At 46.7% G+C, this 23,609-nt stretch overlaps 2 protein-coding genes across 4 annotated transcripts in view; one reads left to right on the plus strand and one right to left on the minus strand.

The window, feature by feature from the left end:
- Positions 1–23,609, plus strand: part of APOOL (apolipoprotein O like) — a 176,867-nt gene that overhangs the window by 96,310 nt on the left and 56,948 nt on the right. The window lies entirely within an intron of this gene.
- On the minus strand, positions 2,429–20,254 carry SATL1 (spermidine/spermine N1-acetyl transferase like 1). 2 transcript variants are annotated; one of them, XM_012553327.3, is made up of 6 exons: positions 19,923–20,254; positions 9,524–9,575; positions 7,445–7,525; positions 6,771–6,872; positions 3,838–3,878; positions 2,429–2,758 (listed from the first exon to the last, which is right to left on the minus strand). In XM_012553327.3, the coding sequence occupies exons 1-6, from the start codon at positions 19,986–19,988 to the stop codon at positions 2,588–2,590; spliced, it is 513 nt and encodes a 170-aa protein (XP_012408781.1). In that variant the 5' UTR covers positions 19,989–20,254; the 3' UTR covers positions 2,429–2,587. The 2 variants fall into 2 exon arrangements, with proteins under 2 accessions (XP_012408781.1, XP_031800471.1); XM_031944611.1 differs by lacking the exon at positions 3,838–3,878 and having other exon boundaries at positions 2,584–2,758.

Consider the following 23,609-nt stretch of genomic DNA (forward strand, 5'->3'; position numbering starts at 1 on the left):
GTGACCAGCCTTGCTCCGAGTATGCAATCCCGACCCTATCTGGCCTCTTACTCACACCCATCTGCCTCGCCTGCCTCTGGGTCCCACTTCCCTTTAAGCACTATCTCTTCTCCCACTAGACACATAGACACCGCTCTTAAACTCACGGCCAGAGGGAGGGTATATTCGTAAAAATGTATGTGAAAAAAATTTTTCATGGAAGAATTTTAGGACTAAAAGGAATAAAACCTCACACAACTATTAGCAGTTAAGAAAGTTGCAGGTGCATCTTGGCTATTGAGATTTGTGTATTGCAGATATAAATTTTCATTTGTAGAAAATAGAGGAGTTCACAGTTAAATACTTAAATCATCAGTTTGGAAATTCACTTAATGGGTAAAATCTACTGATGGAGGGAGGAGTGGGAATTATTTTGAAGATGAAGATTAAAAATTAGAAGTGACCCGGTTTATATTTCACTGAAAACAAATGTTAAAAATCATCTTCGAAATGTTCAGACCACAGTAGCATCCAGAGATCAGACACACAGACACTGCTTCCATGGTCACGAAATCTTTTTAGCGGAGCCACACATGATTTCTTTCAGCATAAGGAATTCCTAGCATATAAAGTCTGATTAATGTAAATGACTCCATGTGTGTGTTTGTGTCCTAAGTTGGCCATGAAAGTAGGTCATCCCGGATTTGCTCTTTTTCCGAAACAAAGTCTTCTATTTCTCTCCACCGACTCCGTATCAGGGAATATCATTTGCAAACATGCAAAGTGGTCTTCCTCTCCCTTACCTGTGCTCCCTTAGCCTTACTCCTACTTCTCTTACCTTTTGAGATTTCTAATCTTTTTCGAGTAAGAACAGAGTTTTTGTCCACCAAAATGTTACAGGTAAAGAAGCTTAACGATTTGAAGCAGAAAAAAATGAACTTGATTTAAAGGTAGAAATCTCGTTTCCCCAAAATATTATGTAGTAAAATAGTTGATATTGAGTAAATTGTGTCTTCTTTAGTTGCAGCTTTAAAAAAATGAAATCATGTACTAGGTACTAAAACTTTTTGTTGTGTAACTTAAGTGATTTGATTTTTGAAGTCTCATACTTTAAGTAATGCTATAAGAAAGAGGAAAAGTGAATGTAGCCTACTTACCAAATCATAACAGCACATAAAAATGGGGAATATTAGGATTCAACTCGCAAATTACATTGTAGGAAATCACTTCACACTTCTTTTCCATCCAACCAATAGCTGGAATGATAGCTTCGAAACCATTTGATTGAAGTTTGTGCCTTAATTTCATAAAGTTTTTTAAACAAACCAGTGTTGGATTTAAGTTCACAAAGCCCAAAAGAATAGTCCATGTTGTTTGAAAACTCATTATAAGACAAAATATTGTAAACTGTTGTCTTTGGTGTTAGGCCTGGTGTAATGCTACCAGTTATCAGAGAGTGTGCTGGTTGTAGAATCAGGAAGAACCGAGTTTAAATTCGTCACAGATACTAGCTATGTGACCTTAGACAAGTCACTTGGCTCTCAGCCTGTTTCCTTGTCTGGTTGTAAGATGAGAGACTATTTGTAAAAGCCTTAATTGTAAAAAAAAAAAAAAAAAAAAAAAACCTGACACATACATAATAGGTGTTCTATAAATGGTTATTTCCTTCCCTCCTCCCTTACCTGTCCCTTTCTGATGCATTAGTCCAGAGGACCTTAAACTATTCTGCAGGCCTAGGAGAGCGTTAAGCCATTTGGGACCATCCTTCAGATCTATCGATGACAACACACATTCTGGACCTGTGGTGTAGACCGTGAGTATCCTGGCTATATGGCCAAGGCATATTACCAGTAAAATCATTCAGTCATGTTCGTTGTTATAGTGATTTTATCCAAAAAAGGTTCATCTGAGCCAGGCCTTGCTTTTAACTTTAAAGAGATCACTACCTGTGTCTACTTGTATCACTATTTGTTTGATTATTTCCACTGGGATTCAGAGCAGTGAAGGGATCTTGGAGAGCATCTAATCTACTACTCTCATTTTATGGATGCGAAAACTAAGGCCAAGAAAGAGGTGACTTCCTAAGATCACCCAAGTAGTGATAGAGGAAGCATTCACATGGAGGGCATCTTACTTGAAATTCAGTGTTTTGATTGTTCCAGTTGCTCTCTTCTAAACCAAAATACCTGGAATTATTACCCCAAAGTCATATCCAGGGAAGTGGAAGCCAAACAGAAAACAAACTTAAGAGAGATCAAATTCCCCCATCTCTGACGTGTAAAGTACAGGATAGAATACTCCAGGTCAGGTCTTCCAGGGCAGCTTCATTATTCGTTCAAAGGGAATTTCTAGAACCAAACCTGTCTGCGAGTGAATGCACAAAATTTACATTTATGTAGATCTAGACTGGCTGACAGAAAGCTAAAAGTACAGGACAAACAAGTGAAAGTTGGATGCAAATAACCAAGACTTTATTCTTTCATCAGCTGTTAGAGCAACTAGTCTGTGTGAAGAAGGAAACTAGAGGCTGGAGAATATGACGTGTGGTATGAGGAAATCGATAGGATGAGCATTTAAAACCTTAGAATGGCAATTCGGGGGGGCACCTTCAGTCTTCATTTGCCATTTTTAAAAGCTCCTTTTTGTTAAACCGGAACAGATGCCAACCTTCCTGAGTGGATAAGTCCCGGGCCCCCCGCTTGATGTAGTATTCCGTAGATGTCTGATTCCATATGACTACAAGAAAGTTCATGCAGCTGCAGCCACTGGTAATTGCTATCTGTTTACAAAAGCAAAGAAGGAGTATTCTTATTTGAAATTGGATTAGTAGATTCATTCCTTCATTCAGAAAAGGCTGGCCGTATGTGAGAGGCATTGTGTGCACATCTATTACTTCTAAGGAAATATTCTTGCAAGATTCCTCTCGGAGCATTTCATATCTGCAGAATGGATGAAATTCCATTGTTTCAAATTTAACAACCCCCATACTAGTGCCACTCATTAGTACCACTATAAATCTTACTGACTTTTCTATCAATTATAGCATAAAAGAACTGGGACTTAGGGTGCTATTTCCCCCCGTATTCTGTGGAACCTCACCGTAGGGGTGAAATCATCTTGTACCAAAGCCCTTGTACCCTGTACTTAACTAATGGAAGTATCACTGGATGAACTGCCTTAGGGACAATTCTCCTTTATAGTAATAGTATAATGAAGCTTCCATAAACAAAACAGAATGATAATAAATGACTGGCATTGATATTATCATTCTAAGGTTTGCAATTTGATCCTCAAAACACCTCTGTGAGGTAGATGTTATTACCCTCATTTTAGAGACAAGGAAACTGAGGCTGAGAGAGGTCAAGTGACTTGATCAGAGTCACATTCGTAATGAGTGTTTATGGCAAGAGTTGAACTCAGGTCTACCTGTTTCTGACTCCAGAATATTTATGGATGTAAAGCATACTAGTTTCAAGTCAAATTTATACAGTATTCATTTACGATAATAGCTGACATTCACAAAGAGCTGTATGTATATTTGGTTTTCACAACCATGGTTGGGCCTGAAAGTGTTAACACCGTTTACCAGATTGGAAAAAAAATGCATCTCAAAGAGACAGTGACCTGCCCCCCAATCCCCAGCTCAAAACTAATGTTCTAGTGGCCAGATTTCAATGCTGGTCGTCCCCCCCCCCAATCTATGCCCGGGACCTTTTCCTTTATACTATTCTGTTGCTATATTTTTGTATTCAACTGTCTGGACTAAATAATTATACAATTATATAATTCCAAAGATTAAGTTCAAATTTTAAAGATAAATGGATAAAATTACAAATACTGATTGTAAATTGTACAAACCTGACTTAGTTTCCTCAAAATTTCGGGTCCAATGCCTAAACCTTTAAAATAGAAAATGCAAAAATGAGAACAGAAAAAGTAGCCCAAGTACCAATTCATGCCATCTGCACTAATTACGAATACAAATTGCACATCTAATTTGTCCATACCCACAGACATATGTGCTTAGTGTTACACTGTGGATTTCATATTCAGAAAAGAATTTGGTTTGTTGAATTTTTTTTAAAGATCAGTAAATAAGCATGTCTTCCTCACCTTTTAAAGACAAGAGAATGTCTCATCTACTCTCAACTCACAAATGAAGGAAGAGACAGTTCTTTTAAAGGAAAATATGTTGTGATAGTCTACCTAATTCAAGTCCTGAATAGGAAACCAAAAAAATCTAATATTTTTGAATCAGAATGTAAAAAATTAAATGAAGAATTGAGATAACACTTTTTTTCTTTTGGTCCAGACTGATAATGTCATGGATTTAGAAAACAGTGCTTCTCAAAACGTAATTACGGTTCATTAATGTTCTGTGTGTCGATGCATAAATCCCATCTCTGATTCCTAAACTTTAAGTAATGCTTTATACTTCCAAGTAGCCAAATTCATTACTCAATCCAGAATCTGACAGCCATTATCTACTGACCCCCCCTATCCTACCTCCTCCTACAGTGAGTTGAAGAAGGTTCACAAGCCAAAACCCTTAACCTTGTGACATTAAGCATGTAAATATTAATACTGATTTTCCTTCAAATACCCTAAATTATCAGTTCCTCAATCCCTTCAGTTCCCATAACGCATCCTTCTGTTACACCTTAACTATACAAAACCATCCTTGATCCTGCCATCATCCACACATATCCCAACCTTGATGTTTGTGTATTCTGAAATTCTTTTATCTGACCATAACCTTTTTTTTTTTCATTCCATCTTTCCCTAACTCATCAGGTCCTCCAGTATGTCTATCCACCCAAGCTGAATTCCTTGCCTCGGTGTCCTCTTGTCATTCATGTCATGCCATGACCCAATCCTGGTTTATTTTCAAACATCCCTTTCCTTGATCCTATTGACATTATGCTGAATAGAGCTGGGGGAAGTCACAAAATCATGTTAAGTGCGTTACAAATTTATGTTCTCCAATTTCAACTGGCCTCTCCCTGAAAAAAGGAAATTGATTCTTTATCCCACTCACCACCACAGCTGTTCCAAACCTCATCTCTCTTGAACCCTCTCACAACACTCTTCTCTTCCCACCCTCTCCACCAAGGACCTCACTACCTAGCAGAACAGAAAAATTGAGGCAATTTGCCATGAGCTCTCTCTTCTCCCATCATCACTCAAGTGTCTTCCCTCACTATTTCCTTCACTGTCACCTTCATCCTTCTTGGATGAAGACAACATCTTTCTCCTTGCCAAGGCAGATTATTGTACCCTTGATCTCATCCCATCTATCCTGTTTTCTCCAATAGATTGTCTCCGCCCCCCCCCCCGCCGTCTCTCTCTCTCTCTCTCTCTCTCTCTCTCTCTCTCTCTCTCTCGTTTGCCTCTCTCCTCTCTCTCTCTAGTCTGTCTGTCTGTAGTCTCTCTCTCGTCTCTCTGTGTCATCTCTCTCCTCTTTCCCTCCTCTCTCTCTCTCGTCTGTCTCTCTTCTTTGTTGTCTCTCTCTCCTCTCTCCCTCCTTCCTTCTTCCCCCCCCCCTCTCTCCCCCCTCCCTCTCTCTCTCTCTCTCTCTCTCTCTCTCTCTGTCTGTGTCCTCTCTCTCTCCTCCCCCCCTTCACCTTCTTCACCGTCTCATCATTTGGACTCTTCCCTGCTAGCTACAAACGTGCTCATGTTCCAACCATCTTATAAAATACCCTCACATGTTCTAGACCTCCCTGTGTCTCTTCTTAGTATCCATATCTCTCCTCCCTTTTGGCTAAACTTTAAAAAAGCTGCCAGCACCAGGTGGCTTTCTTCCTTTCTCACCCTCCTCTAAACCCTTTGCCGAATGGCTTGAAATGTTCTCATTCAATTGAAACTCCTTTCACTAAATGCCTTTCCTCATTCCTCATCCTTCTTAGCCTTTCTGTGGCTTTTGATGCTATTAATAACACTCTCCTGGATATTCTCTGCTCTCTAGGTTTCCCTGGCACTATCATCTCCTGGTTCTTTTAGGTGTTTGATTATTCCTCATTCTTCTTTGCTGTATCTTCATCCATGTCATGCTCACTAATTGTAGGTAACTACAAGTTTCTGTCCTGGACCCTCTTCTGTTTTCTTTTCACACTATCTCACTTGAAGACCTCAGCCTGTCTCAACTCATCAGCTCCCAGGGCACTCATCTTTGTGCTGATCTGCCTGCCTCTCAGCTGATTCCTATATCTCTATACCCAGTCTTATTTCTCCCCTGGACTGCAATTTCACATCACCATTACTTTTGGGCATCCATCTTCCTTGATTCTATTAACATTATGCTGAATAGAGCCAGACTCTTAAACATTTCAAACAGCTTGTCCTTATAGGTATCTCAAAATCAACATGTTTATAGCAGAACTCATCTTTCCCATAAACCCAGCCCTCTCCTAAACTTCACTTTTACTACTGAGCGCACTCACACTTAGGAACCTGACATCATCCATGGACTTTGCCCATACATCAGTTGCCAGATCTTGCCATTTCTTCCTTCCCAACATCTTTCTTATGTAGCCACTTCTCCCTACTGATATAATTACAACTCTAGTTTAAGCCTTCGTCACCTCTTGCCAATACCAATGTGGTAGCCTTTGAATTGGTCTCCCTGCCTCAAGTCTCTCCTCACCCCACAAAATGATCCCCATTACAATGTAAGTTTCTTGAGCCCAGGAAGTATTTTTGCCTGTCTTTGCAGCCTCAGTTCTTATCAGAATGTCTGAAACATAGTAAACACTTACTAAAAGCTTGCTAATTGAAGAGAGAGTTTTTACCTCGAAAAGGTTCCACAACATAGAAGTCTTCCAGGTACAGTAACTTGCCAATCCAAGGATCGTAGGTAAAATAGTACATTGCAAAGCCTACTGTCAGAGTTCCTAGAGATGGAGTGTGCAAAAGGTTGAGTGCTTTGATTTTTATTGAGTATCAAAATATTTGTTATATTAGCCCTCCAAAATGAATTTTTTTAAAGAATCCATTGGCAGTATATTTCCAGGCTCTGCGTGAGTCTACAGACTAGAATTACTGATTGCCAATCTCTGTTACCGATTTCCTCAGTTACTCAAGACCTTTGGTGGTGTGTCACCAAAGAATTTTAATGGAAGTTTTTCCTAGGCAGGAAATCATCTCAGTAGGAGTAGGCCTACAGAATATGGCTTCACATTTCCCCAGGGAATAGGTTTTACCTATTGTCCGTGGCCACCTTCAGCTAGAAAGTGGGATCCAAAACCTTTCTTTCATCTTTCTCCTTCCTTATTCTAAAGGACAATAGCAAAGTTTACTACTGGGAATACGATTACGTACTGGAGCTCTCTTTGTAACACGTGAGCTGTATGAACTTCTCCAATAGAGCCCCCTTACTCCTCTATTTAACTAGTGCTTTTTGTTATACTTCATCTTGTTGGCAAGAGTGGTCAATATGAAAATAGTTAAGGGAAGTGTAGCTTACCTGTCAGCTGAGCATCATCTGGTACTTCTGCGATGAGACAATAGTAAAGAGGATGGTCCCCAAAGCCATCTTTAAGTAAGTCTGAAAGGTCAATCCACATACAGAACCTTAGAATAGTGACTTCCGAGGGAGCAACTTGCCCACCTTCTAGCTTGCCTGCCTCAACTACAGCGTACAGGCTTCGTCATTTGAAAGGGGCAACAAAAAAAAAGGCTGAAATGAGGAGGATGTGGAGACGAATGTTGTTCAAAGACTACACAGGGGTTACGGCAAACTGGGAATAGTACGAAATGTTTCTGGCATCACATGACAGCAACCGCCTACCTTGTGCCAAATCCTATTTTCTAAATGATAGCGAGCTTCCCTTCTGGGTATGCTGCTTCCATAAAGATCCATTCTTTTGATTTAGTCCCTCTTATTTCAGTGAAACATAGAAGATCCGACTCTGAAGGTCAGCATTGACCTGTGATAACTACTAAGTATAACAAACACAGATTGCCACTCTGGTTTGGACTTGCCATCCCTCTGGAGATAGCGTATTCTAGTAATATCACCGAGACATGTGCAAGAGGACATATCAAAGGGTAGTCTCACCTCTCCTTCCCCCCGCCAAAAAAAAACCCTATATTCCTTTAGTGACATGTTTTTGTCGACCGGCTTTTGTCTTAAGCTCCATGAGAACTGTATTACCAGCTCATACCATAAGGCTACTATGCGATAATGAAATCATGCTCTTTGTTGGAAATCGAACTTAAAGTTTTCAGTAGCACGTAAGAGAATCTGTATTCTTATACTATGGGATTTAGCGATTTAATTCTCTATTTGTCTGATGCACAATGTTGAGGATTTTTTACTTATTGATATGTCAATGATTTTTTATTTCATTGGTGTGGGAACTCCCTCCACTGATGCATACTGCAACCCATCCCTGCCTTAGAAAAGATGTCATAGTTCCTTGCAATTCACTGAGGTTTATAAAGTGACTTGCCGATAAATGGCAGATGGGATTGGAACATAGTTTTTGGTGGCCTCTAGACAAGCATCCTACCCACATAGGGTACCCACACTACCTCATAATAACAGCAACCTCCTTTTAGCTGCCTTTTGGTGTGCTCCACACCACGGCCTTCAGTATTTTATACTGAAGAATTCAAATCTTTTGACTTAATCTTAGCTAGATTTCTATAATAAAGCAAAGCATTTAATCTCATGATGGAAGAAGAGAATTACTCTTCCTAGTGGTGCCTTAGGTGAGTGTATCTCCTTTAGTTCTAGCAGCCTCTTTCAAGTTGTATAACTTGCAACTAACAGGTTTCTAGACTATCATCCCTTCAGCTAAAAAAGGAGGGAAAGGCAATAACACTCGTGTTTCTATAGTGCTTGATGGCTCACGTGGCATTTTGCTCACAACAGCCAAATGAGATGGTGACTATTGAAAATATCTCCATGTTACGAAATAAGAAACTGAGGTTTGGGGGAAGGGCATTGCTCATGGCTGGTGAATGTCACCCAACCTCGGTAATACACCCCTGTAGTTTGGTGTGTAGGAGCGAGAAGCAGAGGAACAGTCTGGGGCATGGAAATGTGTGAGCGAGAGTTTCCCAGCCAAACAACTTCTAGCTTCTGTCTGGGGAGGGTGCTAACGGGTATTAGAAACGTAACGGCAATCATATAAGCCATGTAAATCATATAAACACTTCAAGTTTTCCTCACAAAAGCTCTATGGGGGAAGAGTTGGATAGGACAATTGGCATTATCCTTGGTTCATATTAGAGAAAAATGAGGCACAAGGAGAGGAAATTACTTTCTTAAGGTCACATAATTTGTTAATCTTATTGGAGCCTAAAGCTGAAGCCTAGGCTCCCTGTTCCCTAGTCTTTTGTGCCTCCAATTCCCCATTCTGCCTAACGAATATAAATTAAGGATAATACATTGCAGATAAAACAGCACGTCCTTTAGAAACTCCTAATGTCGGCAGTACATACAAAGGAGGGCATAAATGGCATATTCATATACGTAAACTAGCAGCTTATGTGACCCTCGCTTTTCAGTCTCTACAAATACCATCTCATACCTTACCTATAATGGTTATCTTTACAGCATCCGTATTATTTCCATGAGCAGCTAACTCCTGTTAAAAGAGAAAAGAAATTCGGGTTATAATTTTATAGGTAATTCTTGGGGTAATTACATCATCATTTGAAAGATTTTACATTCTTACATTGTACAGTAGATAAAGTGAGTGAAGATTTACCCCTGCCCTTCAAAAGGTGGGCGCATCTATAATGGTCGCACCAAACATGAAACATGTATATAGCAAAAGAATGCATGAGTCCGTTTTAAAAAATAACTGCAACTGCTGTTCTCCAAAAGCCTCCTCTGCTGCCTCATTATGGCCTGGAGGTCCTTTTGAGCTCTAAAAGGCTAGGCCAGTTAAATGCTCTGACAGATGGAAACCCCACCACCATAATGTGTCTATCAGCTAAGGCCCAACTTAGCTAAGGTAGACCATAGGGGAATGAGTTACGTTGACTGGGGGAACTCTTGAGACCCTCTCCTAAGGTGTAAAAAGGGTTGTAATTGCATCACTGGAGCCTTGAAATGGCCCCTGAATTATCCAGAGAGAACTGAGATAAATCTCAGCTTTCCAGAATACATAAAAGAACTGAGGGGTTTTTTAAAGGTCTCTCAAAAATCAAAATAGATGTCAGAAAAATCTATTTAAAAGCTCGACTTTATCAGACCCTTTAGAACACTTGGTCATATTTACGTAGAGTTCTAACAAGTCTGTAGTTATCTGTTTTCACAGTTTCCAGGTGATTAGAAGCAACAACTGGAGGTGGTGGGACGAGGCAGAAAGCAGGACTGAGGACTGCTAAAGATTAGCGTGCTAACAGCATTGAGAAAAGGCAGCTGGTAACTTGATAGTAAAGGAAGAGACAGGAAATCTCTTGTCTAGCAGATGCAAGGATTTAAAAGGCAGTTTGTGGTCATTTTGGATAGGGACAAATAGACTTAAATCCTTGATTAGCCCCTAACAGAATCAGCCAAGAGATGGTGTGTTGCAACTAAGATGCCAACTTGCATCACTGGAGGAAGATTCTACACTGGGAGTTCCCCTAGTTAATGCCCAGAAGGGTGGTGACATGCTCAGGGTGCTAAGTGGCAGGTACTCTATAATTTCAAGCCTAGTATTCTTTGTACTTTGTCATGAAAAAAATTGAAATCATGTTTAAAAGTGACTTTTTCCCTAAGAAGACTGGGAAGCATATGATATATTATTAAGATTTGCTTACAGCAAAGAGTTTTGATGCTAAACATGGTAAACTGCAGCTATCAGGAAAATACACTCATTTCCCCATTGAGGCCACATGAGCACAGCATTACTCTAGGTCCAGCATGCGACTGCGCTGCTACATTTGCTACTGAAAGTGGAGAAACTCAGTATTATGTTTGCTTAAATACGGGTCTGGGAAAGGTTGTCGACTTGTGTTGAAATGTGAGGGAGGGAGAAAAAGGATGATAGCCTGGGGGGGGGAATTCCAAATGTATCCTGGGCAAAGCATTGGTAGAGCTGTAATAAAAGGAAATGAGGTGATCTGATGTCCTGGGAGGCCATGTATCCAGAGATAAGGGCCCCAGGACCCTCACAGAGATATGAGCCCATACTTCACAGGTAACCAGAGATAAGTGTGATGGCCCAAGCACATGCATCTACCGCCCCCCAATCCCCATTCAAAGTTTTGTTTGAAACCACAAAACTTGGATCTGCTTGATCCCTTCCTTGTTCAGTGGGAAAATCATACCAGGCTACAGAAATGAGGTAGTATAGGCAAAGCAAATGTTGGCAGGGTGGCCATTTTGTCGGGGACAAAAGACTCTGACTCACTCCTTGCCAAAAAATCCTCACAGAATGATGGTAGTACTACTTTTGATAGGATACAATCAGGGGCTAGGTGGGTTTGATAATTTTCACTTGGCTTGTGCATTGACATATGTAGTAAGTGATGGACCTTTTGGCTTATGTCAGTGTTTAAGTGTATGAGTGTCAAGAATACAGAAAAGGATTGTGGTTTAGGGCTCCTGGACAGGAGGCATTGCCATGTGGTGAAAAGATCCCTGCATTGAATCTGGGTTCTTCCATTTACTGTGTTATTTGGGGCAAGACCATCTTGGCATTAGTTGGAGATTGAATTAGTGGTCCCTGTAGTCCCTATGGTTAGCTCTGTCTTGATTTTGATTCCTGCTGAGATCTGTGATTATTTGAAAAACAAGTCCCATCAGACACAAATCTGGGATAATATTCTCCACATTATCCTGACTGAAGAAGTCGGAAGAAGGACAAGCGTTCCTGCTACTCCCAGCTGAAGTGCCGCATGCTACTCTCTTTGCACTGTCCCACCTCGAGTCACTAGCTCTGGACCCACCACCCTCCTACTCACCTCTGTGGGAGACCACTCCTGATCACTTCTCTTGGAAGGGGACATTTGTAATTAGGCCTGGCTCTGAATCTACTAACTTCCAGCTTCCAACACCCATCCTGGAAGGGGTCATCACCATTTTGCTTGAACCTACAACCTTCCCTTTGTTACCTCCAAAGGGAGGCAGGGGCTATCGTTAGCTTTGGATTTGGCCCCTTCTCACTCATCTCTCTGTGGGAGGCCGGGCACCCTTAGCTAGTGATCGACCTCCTGCTAGCATCTGGCCTGACGAGACAGGGGCCATCGGCCTTGACTGTAGACATTTTCGCTCCCTGGCTTGGCTCTCTGCGGGTGGCAGACGTCATCTTCCTTAACTCTGGTCCTGCACTCCTCCAGAGGGGGCAGCTTATCTAGCTTCCTTCCTGCCTTGCTACTTCCCGATTTGCCTGGGCAGAGGCAGAATGTGCTGTGGCCATCAGCCTGATCTCTGCTCCCCTTGCCTACCCACTCATCTCTGTGGTGGACCAGAAGCAGAGAAGTGAGGCAGACGGTTCTAGAACTTCTCTGCAGGGTCTGGGGGCCATTGCTGAGATCTTTGCACCTCCTGTTCCTCTTGCACCTCTCAGTGGGAGCCTAGGGTTCTTGGGTCTGCCATCAGTAGACCTTCCTGGGGGGAAGCCATCCCTCCTAACTCAAGACCTGCCTTTCTCTGGGCCACCTTTCTGCAGGGGTGCAATCACCTCCTCGTATTCCACTCTGTTGATAGGGAGTGGAGCAGCGAGAGGAAGGAATGAAGGGTTATTCTGCTTAACTCCCAACCTGGAGGATCCGCTGCCCCTTCGTACCCATCCTGGCAGGGCAAAGACCATGGCCCTTAGCTGTGGATCTGTTATCTTCCCACTCATCTGTCGGGGCTATGGACCTGCCACCCCTCAGGCCTCTTAGAGACGGGGGCCCAAAGGCTATCGCTGTTAACTTAGGACTCATCTGGCCACCCCTTCTGTGGGAGTCGTGGGCGACCTCCTGCTACTGCAGGCTGGGGGGCATCTCCATCAGCTATGGGTCTGTCCTGCCTCCTCCTACTTCCTGCTGGGGGGCCAGAGGCTCTTATCTCTGGACCTGCAGCATTGCTGCACTGGGTAATTGAGCGCATGGCCCCCATAATTCTGCACCTGCCCCCCCTCCTTCATCTCTCTGCAGGGGACAGGACCCATTGCCCCAAGCTTTATACTTGGCCCATTCCTGCACGTCTCTCCAGGCAAGCGGGGATGCTCTGGACATTGCCACTCCTTGGCTCACCTCTCTCTGGTGGGGGGGGTGGGGAGGCAGCTCTCTTAACTCCAGACCTGCCACCTTCTGAATCACCTCTATGAGGAAAGCTTGGGGCCACCACCTTAAACTAGAACTGCCTTACCCCCCTCAGTTTTCTGTGCAGGAAAGAAGGGGAAGGCACAGGCTCTGAGCCTAAGTTCTGGACATTTCCACAACCTAGCTCGCTTCTCTGGAGATCTGGGACCTTTATTGTGTACCTGCTGCCCATGTGTGCCCTCATTGGAGAGGGAAGAATTATTACCCTTTGCTCTGAGCTTGTGGCCCCCTGCCCCCTGCCCTGTAACACAGAAGGGGCACTCTCAGTCCTTAATCTGCCCCCTCCCTGTCATGTGTATGGGTGGGCAGTGGGGGGAGGGGCCGTCCCTGTTAGGGCTGAACCATGCCCCCTCCCTGTCATGTGTATGGGTGGGCAGTGAGGGGAGGGGCCATCCCTGTTAGGGCTGAACCATGCCCCCTCCCTGTCATGTGTATGGGTGGGCAGTGGGGGGAGGGGCCGTCCCTGTTAGGGCTGAACCATCCCCCCTCCCTGTCATGTGTATGGGTGGGCAGTGGGGGGAGGGGCCGTCCCTGTTAGGGCTGAACCATCCCCCCTCCCTGTCATGTGTATGGGTGGGCAGTGGGAGGAGGGGCCGTCGCTATTAGGTCTCAGTCTTCCCCTCTTGTCACATTTATGGGTGGGCAACAGAGGTAGGGGCTATCAGTGTTCACTCTAGATCTTCCCCTCTCTGCCAAGTATGTGGGTGGGCAGTGGGATGTAGAGGCCATCACTGTTGGGCTAACTCTTCTGTCCTGTCATGTTTAGGGGTGGGCAGTGGGGGCCGGGGCCATCCCTGTTCGCATTGAATCTGCCCCGATCTGTGTCAAGTTTCTGGGTGGGCAGTGGGGGAAGGAGCCATCACTGTTACATCTGAACTTCCTCCTCTCCTTGTCACTTTGAGAGGTGAGCAGTTAGGGGTATGGGCCATTTCAGGTCTGAAACTGCTCCTCTCGTTACTTTGAGGAGTGGATTGTCGGGGGGGGGGGGAGTCATCAGTATTCACTCTGGATCTTCCCCCATCCCTGTCACATTTAGGAGGACCAGTGGAGGTAGGGGCCATCACTGTTTTAAGTCTGAACCATTCCCCCGCTTCCTGTCTACTTTGCAGGTGGGCAGTGGGGGACAGGGGCCTTCACTGATAGGTCTGAACTTTTCTCCCTCCCTGTCACTTCTACATGTGGACAGTGCGGGGTTGAGCCCATAAATGTTCCCACTGGATCTTCTTCCCTAATGTCACATTTAGGGGTGAGCAGTTAGGGGTTTGGGTCATCACAATTAGGTCTGAACTTGCTCCCCTTGTTATTTTGAGGGGTAGGTTGTGGGGAGGTAGTGACCATCAATGTTTGCTCTGGATCTTCCCCTGTTGTGTTAAGTTTCTGGGTGGGCAGTGGGGGAAGGAGCCATCACTGTTATATCTGAACTTCCTCCTCTCCTTGTCACTTTGAGGGGTGAGCAGTTAGGGGTATGGGCCATTTCAGGTCTGAAACTGTTCCCCTCGTTACTTTGAGGAGTGGATTGTGGAGGGGAGGTCATCAATATTCACTCTGGATCTTCCCCCATCCCTGTCACATTTAGGAGGACCAGTGAAGGTAGGGGCCATCACTGTTTTAAGTCTGAACCATCCCCCCCCCCCCGTCAACTCTGTGGGGTGGGCAGTGGGAGACGGGCTCTGGATCTTCCCCCCTCACTGTCAAATTTCTGGTGGGGGAAATGGGAGTAAGGGCCATCACTGTTAGGTTTGAACCTTCCCCCCCACCTTGTCTCTCTGAGGGGTGGTAGGCAGCTCGTCATTGTTAGGTCTGAACCTTCCACCCTGCCCGTTATGGTTAGGACTGAGCAGTAGGAGATAAGGGTCATTAGTGTTTGCTCTGGACCTTCCCCCCTCTTTCAAGTTTAAGGGGTAGGGGCCTCCACTTTTAGGTCTGAAACTCCTCCCCTACTTGTCCTTTTGAAGGGGGGCAGTGCAGGATAAGGGACATCATGGTTAACTCTGGGCCTTCTCCCCTCACTGCCAAGTTTCTGGTGGGGGATATGGGAGTAAGGGCCATCACTGTTAGGTTTGAACCTCCCCCCCCCTTGTCTCTTTGAGGGGTGGGCAGTGGGGGGTAGGGGCCATCGGTTTGGTTTGGATCTATCCCCCTTTCTGTCAAGTATCTGAGTGGACAGTGGGGAGTAGAAGGTCTAATCCTTGTGCCTTGCCTGTCACATTTAGGGGTGGGCAGTGGGGGCTAGGGCCATCTCTTTTCACTCTAGACCATCCCCTCTATCAAGTTTAGGGGTAGGCAGTGAGGGAAGGATTCATCGGTGTTGCATCTGAACCTCCCCTCCTAGACACTTTTGAGTGCTGGGCAGTAGGGGGTAGTAGTCATCAGTGTTCTCTGGATTTTCTCCCTCAAGTTTCTGGGTGGGCAGTGGGGGAAGGAGATGTCACAGTTATATCTGAACCTTCTCGCTTTTCTGTCACACCTTGGGCCGGGCAGTTAGGGGTAGGGGCCATGACTGTTAGGTCGGAACTTCTCCTCCTTGTCACTTTGAGGAGTGGGCAGTGGGGGTTGGGGCCATCACCAATAGGGTTAAAACTTCCTAACTACCTGTAACGATTAGGGTTGAGCAGTGGGGGGTAGGGACCATCACTGTTCCATCTGAACCTTTGCCTTGGGCTCTTGCCCCCTCCCTGTCTTGTCCATTAGTGGGCAGTGGAGGCTGAGGGCCATCACTGTTAGATCTGAACCTCCTCCCCTTCTTGTGATATTAAGAGGTGGCCTGTGGGAGTAGGGGCTATCACTAATGTCTCAACCTTCCCCGATACCTGTCACGTTTAGGGGTGGCCAGTGGAGGTAGGGGCCATCACTGTTTGGTCTGAACCGTCTCCCCTCACTGTCAAGTTTATAGATGGGCAGTGGGAGACAGGGGCCTTCACTGTTAGGTCTGAACTCTTCCCCCTCCCTGTCACTTCTTCGTGTGGACAGTGGGGGGTAGAGCCCATCAGTGTTCCCTCTGGATCTTCCTCTCTGTTAAGTATCTGGATGGGCAGTAAGGGTAGGGGCCATAACTTTTAGGTCTGAACCTCCTCCCCTCCGTGTCATTTTTAAGAAGTGGGTAGTGGGGGGTAGGGGCCATAAATGTTGGCTCAGGTTCTTCTCCCTTCCATGTCACTTCTAGGAGTGGACAATGGAAGCCAGGGGCCATCACTGTTACATCTGAACCTCCTCCCCCCCTTGTCTCTTTGAGGGGTGGGCAGTGGGGGGTAGGGAGTTAGTCATTGTTAGGTCTGAACCTTCCGCCCTGCCTATTATGGTTAGGGCTGAGCAGTAGGAGTAGGAGTACTTTATCAGTACTTGCTCTGGATCTAACCCCCTCTTTTTCAAGTTTAGGGATGGGCAATGGGGTACGTGCCATCACTGTTAGATCTGAACCTCCTCCCTCCCTTGGCACCGAGCAGTAGGCAGTGTGGGGTAGCACTTTTTGCTGTGGATCTTGCCCCCCCATCACTGTCAAGTTTCTGGGTGGGCAGTTGGAGGTAGGGGCCATCACTGTTAGGCCCAAACTTTTCCCCCTCCCTAACCTCCTCTCCTCCTTTGTCACTTTGAGGGGTGGGTAGTTAGGGGTAGGGGGCATCACTGTTAGGTCTGAATCTCCTCTCCTCCTTTGTCACTTTGAGGGGTGGGCAGGGAGGGGGTAGGGACCATCACTGTTAGCTCTGGGCCTTCACCCCTCTCTGTCAAGTTTCTGGGTGGGCAGTGGGGGTAGGGGCCATAAACGTTCGCTCTGGATCTCCCCTCCATGTGGACAGTGCAGGGTATGGCCCATCAATGTTCCCTCTGGATCTTCCCCGCTCTCTGTCAAGTATCTGGGTGGGCAGTTGGGGTATAGGCTATCACTGTTCGTTCTGGATCTTCCCCCTGTCCCTGTCATGTTTAAGGGTGGGCAGTTAGGGGTAGGGGCCATCACTGTTGGGTCTGAATCTCCTCTCCTCCTTTGTCACTTTGAGGGGTGGGCAGTTAGGGGTAGGGGGCATCACTGTTAGGTCTGAATCTCCTCTCCTCCTTTGTCACTTTGAGGGGTGGGCAGGGAGGGGGTAGGGACCATCACTGTTAGCTCTGGGCCTTCACCCCTCTCTGTCAAGTTTCTGGGTGGGCAGTGGGGGTAGGGGCCATAAACGTTCGCTCTGGATCTCCCCTCCATGTGGACAGTGCAGGGTATGGCCCATCAATGTTCCCTCTGGATCTTCCCCGCTCTCTGTCAAGTATCTGGGTGGGCAGTTGGGGTATAGGCTATCACTGTTCGTTCTGGATCTTCCCCCTGTCCCTGTCATGTTTAAGGGTGGGCAGTTAGGGGTAGGGGCCATCACTGTTGGGTCTGAATCTCCTCTCCTCCTTTGTCACTTTGAGGGGTGGGCAGTTAGGGGTAGGGGGCATCACTGTTAGGTCTGAATCTCCTCTCCTCCTTTGTCACTTTGAGGGGTGGGCAGGGAGGGGGTAGGGACCATCACTGTTAGCTCTGGGCCTTCACCCCTCTCTGTCAAGTTTCTGGGTGGGCAGTGGGGGTAGGGGCCATAAACGTTCCCTCTGGATCTCTCCTCCATGTTCCTTCTAAAGATGGACAGTAGCGGCCAAGGGCCATCAACTTGTACTCTGGTTCTTCCCCCATCCCTTTTATGTTTAGGTGTGGGCTGTGGACAGTAGGAGCCGTCACTGTTAGGTCTGAACCTTCCCCTCACCCTGTCATGTTTATGGATGAGCAGTAGTGGGTGTGACTCGTACCTCCTACCCTCATTGTCACTTTTGAGGGATGGGCATCACTGTTAGGTCTCAACCTTCCCCTCTACCTGTCACATTGATGGGTGGGCAGTGGGGAATAGGGGCCATCACTGTTCGCTCTGAATCTTTCCCCCCCCCTGTTACGTTTAGGGGTGGCCAGTGGAAGTAGAGGCCATCACTGTTTGGTCTGAACCATCTCCCCTCACTGCCACTTCTATGTGTGTACAGAGGGAGGTAGGGGCCATCGGTGCTTGCTTGAGATCTTCACCCCTCCCTGTTAAGTATGTGGGTGGGCAGTGGAGTGGGATAGGGGCCATCCCTTTTACATCTGAACTTCTGCCTCTCCCTGTCACTTGTAAGTGTGGACAGTGGGGGACAAAAGCCATCGCTGTTAGGTCTAAAACTTCTCCCCTTATTGTAACTTTGAGGAGTGTACATTGGGTGGTAGGGGGGCATCGTTTTAGGTCTGAACCTCCTCCCCTACTTGTCCCTTTGAAGGGTGGGCAGTGGACAGTAGGGGCCATCTCTGTTCGCTCTGGAACTTCCCTCTTACCTGTTGTGTTTAGGGGGGGCCAGTGGAGGTAGGGGCCATCACTGTTAAGTCTGAATTGTTTCCCCTCCCTGTCAAGTTTCTGAGTGGACACTGGGAAACAAGGGCCTTCACTGTTAGATCTGAACTTTCCCCCCTTCCTGTCACTTTGTGTGGACAGTGGGGGGGTAAAGCCCATCAGTGTTCCCTCTGGATCTTCCCCTCTCTCTGTCAAGTATCTGGGTGGGCAGTGGGGGGTGGGGGGCATCACAGTCAGATCCGAACCTTCCCCCATACCTGTCACATGTAGTGCTGGGCAATCAGGATAGGGGCCATCACTGTTCGGTTTGGATCTTCCCCCTTCTCTGTCAAGTATCTGAGTGGGTGGTGGGGGAAGGAGCCATGGCAGTTAGGTCTGAACCTTCTCCCTCCCCTGTCACATTTAGGGGTGAGCAGTAAGAGGTACAGGCTATCTCAGGTATGAACCTGCTCCCCTCTCCAGTTAAGGGGTGGTTTGTGAGGAGTATTGGCCATCCCTGTTTTCTCTGGGTCTTCCCCCCCCCCTACCTGTCACATGTAGTCCAGTGAGGGATAGGGGCCATCACTATTAGGTCTAAACCTTCCCCCTCCCTTTCACATTTAGGGCTGGGCAGTTGGGGCCATCACTGTTCGTTCTGGATTCCCCCCCCCCCCACCTGTCAGGTTTAGGGATGGTCAGCGACAGTAGGGGCCTTCACTGTTAGGTCTGAACCTTTTCCCCTTCCTGTCACATTTAGGTGTGAGCACTCAGGTGGATGGGCCATAGCGGTTAGGTGTGAACCTTGCCAGTGCCCTGTCACATTTAAGGGTGGACAGTGGGGGGATAGGGACCATCACTATTAGGGCTGAATCTTTCCCTGTCTGTCACTTTTGGGGTTTGACACTGGGGATAGGGGCCCCTTACCTTTCATGTTTAGGGTAGAGCAGCAGGGGTAGGGGCCACCACTGTTAGGTCTGAACCATTCCGCCTCTTTGTCACTTTTAGGCTTGGGCAATGGGGTGCAGGGGCAGTGGGGGATAGGGACCAATACCGTTAGCTCTGGACCTACCCCATCCCCGTGGGCTAGGGGGCTGGAGGTATGCCCATTGCCGGTTAACTGTAGCCCTCCCCCCCACTCACCTCTCAGTGGGGGACCTGGCCCCTTATGTTTTAGATAGCGGTCTTCCAAGGATCAGGGCCATTGCCCTTAACGCTGGCACGTGGAGCCCTTCCGCGTCATCTGCGGGCACCTTCCCGCAGCAGCTGTCCTTCTGCAGCGTTACCTTTAACCTTTCCTTACCTTTGGCTTCCCCCCCACCCTGGCCCACCTTGTGGCGGTTTGCCCCCACCCGTCCTGAGGCGCTGCCATAGGCAGCTTACTTTAATGAGACGCAGGATGTCAGGGCAGTCTCGGGCCTGGGCGGGCCGAACTCGAAACGTGCTCATTCTTTGGCTGCTGGTTGGATCCTTCGCTTCTTCTTCTTCCTCTGCGCCTGCCGGACCCACGCCTTTACTGGATTTGGTTTTGCTTTCACCCTCGATAGTGCCTGGGTCCCATTTTCCCTAGCAGCTGCCCTAGGAAGTGCAGGGTTTTGGATAATCAGGAGGAGGAGAGGGAGGAGGAGGAAGAGAGATGGAGAAGCCAGAGTTAGGGGAAACAGCTGGAGGGGGAGATGGGAAGAGTAGGGGAGAAGGGAAGGGGAGGAGATGGAAAAAAGGGGGGGGGAGGGAGGAGGTGGGGAAGAACTGCCTCAGTTGTTAAGGTGGGCGGGACAAACTGAGTTCCGGAGGATAGAACACTGCGGTATCCCACCTCAACGTGACCCCACCCACATGGCGTATTGCCTGCAGTCACAAAGGCCGTCGCTAGGAGACGCTGTTTGTTTACTTTGCCCCCAACACAGCCCGGGGCAGAATTGTTTGATTGTAGGGGGGAGAAAGCAGGCGGGCAGCTCCTTCTGGGTCCTCCGTTCACAGAGAGGCACTGTTGAGGTGATTTTGTGGGCCCCCCTCAAGAGTCTGACAGGGACCCTCGAGGGGTGGTACACAGGAGCAATCTATGTCCCTCCAGCTTGGGCCTTCACAATCCCTTCCATTGGGGGCTTTTCCCCTTTGGTTTTTCTCCGTCCCAGTGTGGGTACAAAGGCCAAGATTCACCTTAAAGGCCATACAAGTTATAGGAGTTGGGGGGCTGAGGTTTAGAGGCCAGGGGTCCAAATCCCAACCAAACCTGTTGGGCTCTTGAGTAAGCAACTGGCATATTCCAGGACCTCCCTTTCCTCTAATACCCCATAAAAGGGATAACCCCAGTGGCTTCCAAGGACTTTCCCACCTCTGCTAGTCTACAGGTTGATGGGAAAGGGGCTCAGCATCAAATCCCAGTTTTATCAATGGAACCTCCCTTAGACTACTCTTTCCAATCAGGAGGTTGACCCAGAGCATAGTATTTGTAGTCTGCAGTTCTTTAATACAGAAGCGGGGGGTGCATATCCCAGCACAGCTGCCCCCTGTGCTCTTCAGTAAGCAACTGACACTTTTTAGGGCTTCTTTTCTGACTTGTAACCCATGAAAGGGATAACCCAGATGTATTTGTAGGCCCTTCAGCCACTGCTAGTCTACAGGCTGGTGGTACAAAGGACTCAGGTTTAAATCCCACTTTTTCTGATGGTATCATGTGGGACATCCCTTAAGCTACCGAGGTCTCATTCTGTGTCAAATCAAGAGGTTGGCATAGAGTCTTTGTAGTTTGTACTTCTGTAGTTCAGAGTCAGAAGGTCCAATTGTCACCCTGGCCCCCTCCTGTGCTCCTGAGTAAGTAGTTGATGCTGGTGGTCTTCTACCACATAAACGGGATAATTCAGATGACTTCTGAGGGCCTTCCCACCTCTGCTTGTCTAATGTTCGCTGGTATAATATACTGGGGTGCAAATCCCTGTTTTCCAATAGTATCATTACATGTCTACCTTAGACTGACTAAGTTTTCTCCTCTGTCAATTGAGCAGGTTGACCTAGAGGAGAGATAATGTATTCTGTACTTCTGTAGTACAGAGAGCAAGGCCCCGAATCCCAGCCCAGGCCTCCTGCTGTGCTGCTGCCGTAAGTAACTGGCCCTTTTCAGGGCCATCTTTCCCTCTTTTGTGTAATAAAATTGTTAACGCCAATGGCTCCTGAGGGCCTTCAAACCTCTGCCACTCTACAGATTGGCCTCAGATTGAAATCCCAGTTCTTCCAATGGTATCTTTAGGTTCGTCCCGTAGGTTACCTAGTTTTCCTCCTCTGTCAGATAGGGAGGTTACCATAGAGGGCAGTTTTTGTAGATTGTACTTCTGTAATACAGAGCCTGGGGGTCCAAATCCCAGCACAGCCCCATCCTGTGCTCTTCGGTAAGCAACTGCCATTGTTCAGGGTCCCTTTTCTGACTTTTTTCCCATGAAAAGGGATAATCCCAGTGGGTTCTTAGGACCTTCAACCACTGCTAGTCTACAAGCTGATGGTACAGAGGACTGGGATTCAAGTCCCATTTCTTCAAATAGCATCATTAGATCTATCCCTTAGACTTCCTGGGTTTCTTCCACTATCAAATCAGGAGATTCCCAAGAATTCTCCAAGATTCCCAAGAGTGCCCAAGAAGATGACATTTTGTACTATGTAGTTCTGTAGTATGGAAACCAAGAGTCCCAGTCCCATCTACAGCCTCCTGCTGTGCTCTTGAATAAGTAACTGCTGCTTTTCAGGGCCTCATTTCCCTCTTGTACCCCATAAAAGGGATAATGCCAGTGGTTTCTGTGGGCCTCCAACCTCTGCCAGGCTACAGATTGGTGGTACAGAGGCCTCATATTCAAATCCTAGTACTTCCAGTAATATCAATAGGTACTTCCCTTGGGTAACCTAGGTATCCTCCTCTCCCAAATGGCAGGTTTGACTAGAGAACATTTTTGTAGGCTACTTTTGTAATAGAGAGGCTGGGAGTGCAAATCCCAGCCTGGGCCTCATGCTGTGCTCTTGAGTAAATACTGCTTTTTCAGGGTCTCATTTGCCTCTTATACCCCATAAAAGGGATAGTCCCAAAGGCTTCACAGAAGCCCTTCCATCATCTCCTAGTCTACAGGGCACTCACTTTCAAATCCAAGTTCTTCCAAAAGTAACATTAGGGAGGTACCTTAGTTTACCTAGGTTTCCTCCTCTATCAAATCAGGAGGCTGGCAGAGAGGGCAGTTTTTGTGGTCTGTAATTCAGTAGTATAGGTTCAGAGAGCCCAGTCTCCTCCCTAGCCCCCTGCTGTGCTCTTCAGTTACTAACTGTGGCTTTTCAGGGCCTCATTTCCCTCTTGTACCCAATAAGTGGGATAATCCTGATGTCTTCTGAAGGCCTTCCCACCTCTGCTACTCTACAGGATGATGGTACATGGGCCTCTGGTTCAAATCCCAGCTGTTCAAGGGTATCATAAAATATGTCCCTTAGGCTACCTAGCTATAACTTTTATATAAAGTTATAAAACCCAAAGGTTTCTGTGGTTTTTCCAACCTCTGCCAGTCTACAGATTGTTGATACAGAGGCCTCAAATTCAAATCCCACTACTTCCAATGCACCAATAGGTACATCCCTTAGGTTTCCTTCTCTCTCAAATGGGGAGGTTTGTCTAGAGGGCCAGTTTTATAGGATAGTTTTGTACTAGAGAGTACGGGGGTCCAAATCCCAGCCCACCCTCCTCCTGTGTTCTCTACTTTTTTTTCAGGGCCTCATTTCGCTCTTTTACCCCTTAAAAGGGATAACCCAGATGGCTTTACTCAGTCTTCTAACCTCTGCTACTCTACAGATTGGATATGGAGGCCTCAGACTGAAATCCCATTTCTTACAGTGGTATCATTAGGTACATCCCTTATGTTTCCTAGGTTTCCTCCTCTGTCAAATCAGGAGGTTGGCATAGAGGACAGTTTTTGTACTCTATAATTTGGTAGTACACAATCAGAGGGTCCAGTTTCCACCCTAACCTCCAGCTGTATTCTTTCCCTCCTATACCCAATAAAAGGGATAACCCTGAGAGCTTCTGAGGGCTTTTCCATATCC

Source organism: Sarcophilus harrisii, chromosome X (assembly GCF_902635505.1).
Source record: "Sarcophilus harrisii chromosome X, mSarHar1.11, whole genome shotgun sequence".
NCBI classification, from domain to species: domain Eukaryota; kingdom Metazoa; phylum Chordata; class Mammalia; order Dasyuromorphia; family Dasyuridae; genus Sarcophilus; species Sarcophilus harrisii.